The 10,719-nt window shown below is 45.7% G+C and overlaps 1 protein-coding gene across 1 annotated transcript in view; it reads right to left on the reverse strand.

The window, feature by feature from the left end:
• The window catches only part of rassf3 (Ras association domain family member 3), a 57,057-nt gene extending 46,618 nt beyond the window's left edge, over positions 1 to 10,439 (reverse strand). The window contains exon 1 of the mRNA XM_056589221.1: positions 9,697 to 10,439. Within this exon, the coding sequence (XP_056445196.1) occupies positions 9,697 to 10,291 (595 nt within the window). The 5' untranslated portion in view covers positions 10,292 to 10,439. The remainder of the gene's footprint in view (positions 1 to 9,696) is intronic.
• Positions 10,440 to 10,719: the final 280 nt, after the last annotated feature.

Genomic DNA, 10,719 nt, shown 5'->3' on the forward strand with positions numbered 1-10,719 from the left:
AGGTATCCTTAAAAGGCAGCTTGGATGTTTTTATTTTCTGCAGTTTAGACTTCTTCTATAACCTATTTTTGAAAGCAAAACACCAAGCTCAATGATTTAACGAGGCAGGGTTATTTGAAACAATTTATTAAATATATATTTGTGAGAGGTCATTCCTTCTCCTGAGTTTGCTTCCTATTTATGTCTAGTGTACAACACTGTCCACAAGCATCACCCCCCCCCTCCCCATATGGATTTGGAGAATTGTTGCGACATCCCAGTGGTGGAGGTATCATATATATGAAAGAGGGCATTCAATACTACAATGATCAATTAGGAGGCCGAAGTCCTAAGGATGCAATAGGTGACCCTGAACACACCTTGCTATGTGGACAGACGTATCTATTTTACGCCTTGGCGTGATACCGGGTTGCACACACACACACACACACCACACACACACACACACACACACACACACACACACACACACACACACACACACACACACACACACACACACACACACACACCCCCTCTCTGACACTGCCACAGCCCAGGCCACCAGGTCTCATGTCACTGTTAGGTGACTGGGGTCGACAACATTCAAGTAAGCTGTACTTTGAGGTCTCTTATATATCAAAGGGGGTCTCAAAGGACTCATACGCTTCTACCTGTGGCTCCAGCCCTACAGGAAATGACTCGGCAAGTGCTCCATCTCGTTGCACCTGCACCCAGCGGCTCGCTTGCAAGATTTGGCCTGAAGTTCTTCCCAGACCAACACCCTAGCCATCCAACATGCATATCTGAGAATCAGGCCTCTCTTAATAATGAAAAAAAGTTATGAGAGAAATACACATTCACTTTTGTCTCATAAGCGGTGTGGTGCCGGCTCCTTTTGACCTTTTGACCCCAGACTTCTGGGGAATAGCTGAATCAATTCATTAGTCAATCAGAAGCAAACGGGGCAAACAAGGTGTCCTTTGACATCTACGTTTCGAGGCGATTGCAACAGTGCCACACATGATCATATTTGAATATGTTTCGGGGTAGTAATTAGCTGTCGAAATTGGAGGCCTTAATCAATAATGAGCAGCTATTGATTTGCTTCCCGATAGAAATTTGTGACAAATGACATGTTATTTAGCATCTACACGTTGAGCTGAGTCCAATGACACCCAGCATGACACTCTAGCAAATGGTAACATGTATTTACATGGTACACCTAGGTCTAGGACATGATCTCGGTGTAGCAAGAAGGCGAGCTTGATCTCATTGGACTCAGCTTAACGTGTAGATGCTAAATAACATGTAATTTGTCAAAAATCTCCATCGGGAAGCAAATCTATAGCTGGTCATTATTGATAAAGGCCTCCAAAATCGACAGCTAATTACTACCCCGAAACATATTCAAATATGATCATGTGTGGCACTGTTGCAATCGCCTCGAAACGTAGATGTCAAAGGACACCTTGTTTGCCCCGTTACGCCACCGGGAAGATATTTTCATACTTCTAATGGATTGATTCATATTTTAAGGTTCTCGGAGTGAGACTTTAAGCGGCTGCAGCAGAAGTGCTGAGACGAAAGATGATATCAAGACATTTATAGAATATTCCCATTCACATTATGATTCTTCGTCATAACATCCGACCAAACATCCTTTACAGTCACCGAGCGAGGATTATGAAAGGGGGCCTGCCCGTAATTCCGACGCCTCATTGTTCCGACGTCTCAATGTTCCGAAATATTTCCCATTAGATCGACATGCCACTATTCCGACGGTTTAATGTTCCGAAAACGAAACCCATTGGTCCGAAGGTCCGTTTGTCCGACTTTTCAAAAAGGAGGAGCATTAGGCCGACAGTTCAATATGCTGAATAGGAAAAAGAGTTGTATACTTCGCTCGCTCCCTCTCTCTCGCTCCCTCTCTCTCTCTCCCTCTCTCTCTCCCTCTCTCTCTCCCTCTCTCTCTCCCTCTCTCACTCTGTGTGTGTGTGTGTGTGTGTGTGTGTGTGTGTGTGTGTGTGTGTGTGTGTGTGTGTGTGTGTGTGTGTGTGTGTGTGTGTGTGTGTGTGTTGTGTGGGTGTGTGTGTGTGTGTTCGTGCCCGTGTTGAGAATTAGACCTCCGCTCTCTGTGAAGCGTTGTCTTTTTGCTCTCCAAAAATTCATCGTGAAACGTGATATGTAGGGCCTAGGTTGTATTTTGGAGACAGAGAGAGAGTGAGAGTGAGATAGGAGAGGGAGCGAGCGAGGTATAAAACTATTTTTTCGGCCTAATGCGCCTCCTTTTTGAAAAGTCGGACTAACAGACCTTCGGACCAATGGGTTTCGTTTTCGAACATTGAACCGTCGGAATAGTGGCATGTCGATCTAATGGGAAATAGTTTCGGAACATTGAGACGTCGGAACAATGAGGCGTCGGAATTACGGCATGGCACCTATGAAAGTCCAGGCCCCCTCTTCCTGCACTCGGGGGTCCGGGCCAAGTTTCGGGCAGGAAGGGCCACCCCTTCCTGCCCTCGGGGTCCGACCCGTGGCCAAGTTTCGGTGCGGGGGTCCCAGTTAGGCCTTAGAAATAAGGTATTCAAATTTCCAGGGCGGTAGGATGTTCCTATCTCAAAAACTGTTTTTCACCACATTCTGACCATTAGGTATTGCAGTAACACTTCTGAGGGGCTTTGTCCAAATGACATCCATTTGGAAACTTTTTTCTCTAGGGCTAGAACTCCAAATCTCGGATATGTCGTTCTCTGGGCCCCGGGAAATGTGGTGTAACATTTGCCTCCTAGCTATCTCGAAAAGGCCGGAAAAGGGCGTGACCTCCAACAGTACAGTAAATGTACATAAGACAGAGGTTAGTTTATAGTCCCCATTTTTTGTGGGATGGAGGTGTACATTTGTGGCGTAAGGTGTGTAGGACACAGCGGGCCTGTGGCCACGTTTTTGTAAGTCTGGGGTCAAAGGTCAAAAGGAGCCGGCACCACGCCGCTTATGAAGAGAACAAAAAGTTGAATGTTGTATTGCTCTCGTAACTTTTTGTCATTATTAAAGAGAAGCCTGATTCTCAGATATGCGGTCGATGGCTAGGGTGTAGGTCCTGGAGAACTTCAGGCCAAAATCTTGTCAAGCGAGCTGGCTGGGTGCAGGTGCAACGAGATGGAGCACTTGCCGAGTCATTGTCCGTGTAGGGCTGGGAGCCACAGATTCAGACTTTAATTGTCATTGTGCAAACTTGTACAATGAAATTGGGGTGGTGACTCACTACCCATAGTGCAAAATAAATAAAGCAGTGCAAAAAGCAAAAATACAAACACAACAACAGCAATAGGCACAATAAATATAAATATGCAGACATAACAATAAGTAAAATAAATAAATATGGTAGAGGATTTGCACATGTCCATTGGGGGGGGGGGGGGGGGGTCAGGCGTTAAGTAGACGAATTGCCCAGGGGTAGAAGGTATTCCTCAGCCTTTTGTCCGGCTCCCAAGGGACCTGTATCTCCTACCCGAGGAGGGAGGTAGTTGGAGAAGAAGCCATGCCGGGGTGTGATGGGTCACTCAGGTTGAAGCGTATGAGTCCTTTGAGACCCCCTTTGATAAAAGGGGTTCTCAAATGTTGACCCTCAGTCACCGTACATCATCACATTGGCCGTGCATCACCCAAGTGGGTGCTACACACTGTGGTGGTTAGTTAGGTCCCCCCACCCCCCTTCACTGTAGGCGTCTTTGAGTGTCTAGAAAAGCGCTAAATACATTCAATGAAGTATTATTATTATTATTATTATTACTTCCTTTAGGGCTTCGGCCTCCTAATTGATCATTGTAGTATAATTGAATGCCCTCTTTCATAGTATGATACCTCCACCACTGGGACGTGGCAACAATTCTCCAAATCCCTATGGGGGGGGGGGGGGTGATGCAAGTGGACAGTGTTGTACACCAGACATAATAGGAAGCAAACTCAGGAGAAGGAAATGACCTCTCACAAATATATATTTAATAAATTGTTTCAAATAACCCGGCCTCGTTAAATCATTGAGCTTGGTGTTTTGCTTTCAAAAATAGGTTATAGAAGAAGTCTAAACTGCAGAAAATAAAAACATCAAAGCTGCCTTTTAAGGATACCTCGGAATATCTGTCTATTTTTTAACCGTCGGTCCCAGTTTACGACAAAAACAACACAATTTACGGCAGCTCCTTTGCCGCGTGGTTTTAGAGCCAATGGAAAAACCCGTTGGCTTTTTGTCAGGGAAACCATGGAAACCCAGGTCGACGCTCACTTCCGGGTTGGCCAACATACGTCATCCCTCCACCACTCTATTACTGTAAAAACACATGTTCAGTTGAATGATAATGCATGAATCTATTCATGCTATTCATGACAATTATTTTGGCCATGGGTAGATCTGTTCCGGAGCATTTCTGCACCTCGGGCAACAGCGCAGGGTTGCCAGGTCATGCCTGCAAAAAACGTCCCTGCCGACATACCGTTCAACATCCACCCAAAATGTCCTAGAAGCAGCCCAAGTTGTTGTTTTAGCAGCGAAATGCATTGTGCGTGTGTGTGTGTGTGTGTGTGTGTGTGTGGGTGTGTTGGGGTGCGTACGTGCGTGCGTGCGTGTGTGTGTGTGTACGTGTGCTTAGCACGCTATTTTATGTTGAAATGCGACGTAATCCAGTGTTCACGAAAACGTACACTGTCAACGTATGCTTTTAGCGACTGGGTTGGCTCTCAGATAAACGTGTTTCTAACCATAGATATATATAGAACAGTGGTTCTATATATATCTATGTTTCGAACAAGATGATATTGTAGCGTCACAGGGTTTGGGAGGAAGGGGCGGGCCTTCTGAGAGGGGGTTCCGGGGGTTTCCTTCCGGACGGGAGTTTTGGTTGGTTGTAGTTTTCCGGTGGAGCTGTGCCCTGCCTATCCGATTGTGGAACCCAATAAACCTGCTATCAAGCTTACTTCGCTCAATACCTCGCCTGTGGTTATTACAATATCATTAAAAGTTACATAAAGTAACGGTTTAATAACACAAACGCAGGAAACACGTGAGCTGCTAGTTTAGCGAAAGCAGCGTCCCGAGCATCCTGACGTCGTTGAAACATGCGAGCGAGCCGATTAAATCTTCCTAATAACTATAAAACTAAAGATCAGACACAATCACTGACTGAAGATTATGCAAGTAAAAAGTATATTTCTCGCTAGAAATGTTATTAGAAACACGTTTAACGGTGAATCGATCCTAAAATATTGTATTTCCCATTAAGATCATAAAGATTAATAAAGATCATACACATTCACTGATTGAAGATTATGCAAGGAAATGTACATTTCTCGCTAGAAATGTCATTAGAAACACGTTTAATGGTGTATCTGTCCTAAAATATTGCATTTCCCATTCAGATAATAACGATTAATATGGCCACGTAACAATTTCACCAAATGCTAGGAGAACGTATCGCCCCCTGTTGGTGCTATTCCCCCATTCATTTCGAATGGAGAAGGACGCGTGTTCAGGGTGACGCTTTGGTCAGGCAAAGCGTCAACCTGAACACGCCTTGCGATGTGGACAGACGTATCTATTTTACGCCTTGGCGTGATACCGGGTTGAACACACACACACCGATCGTATGCTAGTTTGCCCCTAAATTTGTAGGTTCGAGGTGACAGTCAAAAATCCCAGAAGGCCACGCTGATGTAGGTTGGACCACTGGACTGGGTCACTCATCCTTCCTCTGGTCTCCCCTTGTTTCCTCTCTCTCTCTCTCTCTCTCTCTCTCTCTCTCTCTCTCTCTCTCTCTCTCTCTCTCTCTCTCTCTCTCTCTCTCTCTCTCTCTCTCTCTCTCTCTCTCCTCTCTCTCTCTCTCTCTCTCTCTCTCTCTCTCTCTCTCTCTCTCTCTCTCTCTCTCTCTCTCTCTCTCTCTCTCTCTGTGTTGAGTTGACACTGGCTCCACCTCCCCTGTGTAGCCCCCCAATAAGAACCACCCAACTGTCTGTGTCTGTGTATGCGCATGTGTGTGTGTGTGTGTGTGTGTGTGTGTGTGTGTGTGTGTGTGTGTGTGTGTGTGTGTGTGTGTGTGCATTTGTGTGTGTGGGGGGGCTTGAGTGTGTGTGTGTGTGTGTCAGCTGTCACCTATTTGTTGAGACCCAGTGACAGTTTGACTCCACATGAAACACAAACACACAAATGCACCTTTCTGTCTCAGTCACTCTTGGACCCATTGTCTTTGCCTCTCTCCCCCTCTCTCCCTCCCTCCCTCTGTCCCTCTTTATCGGCCTCTCTCTAAGTCTGAATACACAAGTATTTATGCATCCCGGTGCTAAATGCAGGTCAGCGTGACTTCTTGACCGCTAGAGGAGATTATTCATATGCTGTTATACCGCTGCGGAAATAAACAATAGATGGGCACGTGCACACACACACACATCCACACACAGACATATACACAGACATGCACGGACACAGACACACACATTGGCAGAGGGAGGTCGGAATGGGTGAGTTTTGTGGAAACGATGTGCTACAGTATTTCACACAGAAGTTTAAATCTTTCTGTCAACATAGTGTTCAACTGTCAATCCCTTTCCAATCCCTCTCTTTGTCTTGCCCCCCTCTCTCTTTCTCTCTCTCTCTCTCTCTCTCTCTCTCTCGCTCTCTCACTCTCTCTGACTTCTCACTCTTTGCCGAGTCTCCCTCCCACTCTTCTCTTTGTCCATTCTTTCTCTGATCATCTCTCTGTCTCCGTCTCCTTTGTCTCGTTGTTCTATCGCAACAACTCTCCTTATCTGGTGTCTTCCTCTGGAAATCTCACAAGTAGACTTGTATCAGCCTGCCACAAGTTGCATAGCTATGAGTTTACTGTGCAGACAATCACAGTATGACGTCATCACATTGACGTTCATTCTCATGTCATTGCTCTATCACAAGACACAAGCTACACATTGCTTGTCCGCATACTGCAAATAGTACTGAAAATGTTTTTCCGAGCTACAAATTAAACAATCTCAGTATTGACAGGTTCAGAACTCCTCCACAACAAACATGGGGCAGCATGATAATACCGCGGGTTGTGCACGAAAAAATATAAATCGGCATCCTTAATGTCTTGTAATGACCCCTGTATTACCGCCGCACACAAGACAACCGAGAACTCACAGGACCAATTGTTTTGATTTATGCTTGTCTACTTTGTACTGCCACTCTGTCCGCTGCCAAAGGTTGAGGAGTGCTGGTGGTGGTGGTGGGGTTGTCCTGCCACACTGTGGGTTCTAAACCACCTGCAACAGCAAGTTTTGCTTAACCACCACACACACACTGCAAACATCACCTCGCTCCCTCTATCTCATTCTCTCTCCTAGTTTCCTCTACCTTATTGGGGTGCCACACTTGCAAAACACATGAGTTTAGAATAAACTCTGGGAGTTCAAGAAGGACAAGGTAGCTGTTTCAGATCTGTGGCACCTGTGTCTGCACTCTCCTGGTTAATAAGTCAGGTTTTTATTCGTCAACAATGAGTAAACCAGGGTTTGAAACGGGAAACCTCAGTTATACTCCTGCATAGCACACACAAAGATATGCTGGCTCTATACAAGTACAAAACATAGGTTTTCGGTTTCCTGTAATAGTTATAAGTATGGAATGTTGTCGAGAAGAAATACATCAGGTTACACACATTTTAACCTTTAAGCAAACAGCCCTTTTAAAATACAGCGGGGAAAACAGCAGGCATTGTGTGCAGGAGAGTCGTTTGTGAATGGCAGACAATAAGACCCACTCCTGCCACCAACCCTCCATTTATAGGACCACTGCTTTGGAAACAATCTCTTGTTTTTCCTTGGAAGTCGTTGAGACTGATAAAGTACCCCCTCATAGTCCATTTGTTTACACATGTCCCCCTACAGGCTGCGCATGCGGTCCGTCCCACAAGCAAGCAGGCGCACATCCATTGTTGATCATTTAAACACTGCCGTAGGTAAGACTCTGACTGTGAAGACTGTGACGTCTCGGACGGCTATTAAGCTCCAGCCTGTCTTGTTATACGAGTGAGCTGTCCCCTGAAGGAATGTTAAGGCAGAAAAAGGGCGTTTTACACCATGAAGCCCATGCAAAGGTACAGTATACAGTATATATAAGACTATTTGTTGTTTGCCCTCTGGTATTTTCAAGGGTAAACTAACAGTACTTAGGTTAAAGTCTTTGGAACATCATAACATCATTCTCATTCCGGCCTAAAATTAGAAATAAATAAATTTTGTTAACAAGAAACTTGAGCTTCAACTTTAGTTTTGAAAAAATCAAGAATACGTCTTAAAGCTGCCAATTTTCCACAACTCTCAGGTATTAATTAACTAATTAGCTACACCATCTGTCTTCCTGATAATGAATCACTTATTGACCCCCTACACTGGCAGCCAAGCCCAAGAAAAAACAACCATAAATCTATCTCTGGTGGCTCTTGGATAGTTAAGCTCCAGTTCTGAACACATTCCATCTTCCCAATGATCAACTTTGAATTCATATCACTGCAGGAATGCAGCAAGGAATCAAAACAAATGCTCAGACTTCAACCTACAAACATGACCATTGGAGCCAAACCCACGTAAGGAAGAGATCACTAAGTACATTTAGTAACCATCTCCGATGACTATAGCTTGACAAGGGTCGTTAATATACATCAAACAAACTCTAAATCAATTTGCTGGATGTCTGTGTAGTCCGTTCTTAATACGTGACACACCTGAGGAGTTGCTGTTGGACAATGTTGTGGCACTTATTACTTACAAGATGTTTATTTGGGTACTTTGCCTGTGGTTTGTTTTTGGGTTAGGGCACATTGGATGGTTGCGCATCGACTCGTGTGTATGGATTGGTTTTTGTTGATTTGTTTACCAGGTGGCAGCCCGAGTAGGCCTATATAAAGACAGACAAGGAGAGGCCAGTTGCAAGCTCTGTCTCGATCAACAAGGCGGAGCTGATGCGTGCTGTTATTTTTGTGTTTTATATCACTTTGGTTTGTTTCCAACCAGTCAACAGACGTTTTATACATACTTTGGTGGATCTTCAATTCTAGGCGGCTGTTTGAAATAAAAAATGTTATGCTACACCCACCCACAGTGGTTTAACCCACAGTGGCCCTAACCAACCAGTTTTCAATTAGGGATGAATTTATCCGACCTCGACGATAATCGCATTCTATGAATCTCTATAGTATAATCGATCTGTGATTGGATCCCAAATGTGATATTCCAATTACATAGCGGACAAGTCATTCGGACCTCTATAATTAGAAACTCAGGATAACATAAGCAGAGGTGAACAAAGAGGTGCGTGTGTGTGGATGTTTGTTCCCATTCCGTCAGGCCATTTCCTGTGATGAGAAACCAGTCGTTCTACATACCGGTGTATGGAGCTATGCATGTTTTCATTGTTGATTGTTTTTTGTCTGCAGCAACCCAGCGCGTATTGCACTATGTTACATTCTTACCATGCCATTGAGGATCGCCGCCCAATGAAACCTTACACTATTTAGCATTCTCTGATCCTTTTTTTAATCACAGAAAGTTATACAAAGACATAAACAAGATTGAATACTCTTTGTAGGCTACAGGTAAATGTTGTGTGACACCTAGAGCCTGTTTAGCTGACAATTAGTCAATTGGCCACAACTGGATAGTAAGACATCACCATAATCATCATAACCTCACCTGAGCAAATCCGACAGTCGATGAGGATGTATCCGCAGCAAAAGTCACACCAGGTGGCCGCCTCTCTCGCCTCGAAGCAGTGCCCTTCGCCCGTCTCCTCCTTCACCCGGGGGTCCTTCTCGGGGGAGAAGATGGTCCTCACATCTGGATGGAGGACTCTCTTTCTGCTCCTGGGCGGCTGTCCTCCCGCTTGGCCGTTGACCTGCAGTTCCCCCGAGTACCGTGTTGCGTACATGGGGTCGGATCTGCTCCGGGTGTGAGCATCCGAGTAGACCGCCGACGAAGCGCGGCCGTCCGGGCTCTGCTTAGCGCGTTCCCCGCCCTCGTTCCATACCGCCTCGAGGCTCCCGATGCTCCTGGGCTGCGGGGACGGATACCGCCGCTTCACCTTCGCGCCCTTGGACATCCGCATCTTGGCGATCGGCGGCGAAAGCGTTTCCTCCGATGTGGTGGTCCCACTCACGCCGTCGTATCCCTTGGAAAAGCTGTCTAGCTCCGTCCGCAAGGTTGAAGATTTATGAACCATTCCCAGCACCGTTATCGGCGTTTCGAGCGTAAGGAATCGTGTCGGGGAGTACTTCCCCACCTGGTGCATCACGGTCAACTTGGTTAACGCACGAAGAGTTCGCGCTGCTGCCGAGGGGTAAAATACACCTGTCTGCAATGGCGAACTTCAAGAAGGATTTCCAACCCGCTGTGAACTCGTCATTGTTGTTAAAGGGTGACAGCATTTGAATGCTGTATGTGGGAGTCAGAGTGTGTGTGTGTGTGTGTGTGTGTGTGTGTGTGTGTGTGTGTGTGTGTGTGTGTGTGTGTGTGTGTGTGTGTGTGTGTGTGTGTGTGTGTCTTTAGCGCACCTCGGTGTGTGGGAGGTAGCTCAGCACAGGTATGTGGAAGAAACGGGTTGGATTTCATTCACCGTGGGAGACGAAGCTCACCCTGTCCGTTGTTGGCCACTATTTAGAGTTATGTTAAGGATTTTGAGAGATGTAAATCGTCCAATTCGCATACAGTTCATAGCTC

The sequence above is a fragment of the Gadus chalcogrammus genome, chromosome 4 (assembly GCF_026213295.1).
Source record: "Gadus chalcogrammus isolate NIFS_2021 chromosome 4, NIFS_Gcha_1.0, whole genome shotgun sequence".
In the NCBI taxonomy this organism is placed as follows: domain Eukaryota; kingdom Metazoa; phylum Chordata; class Actinopteri; order Gadiformes; family Gadidae; genus Gadus; species Gadus chalcogrammus.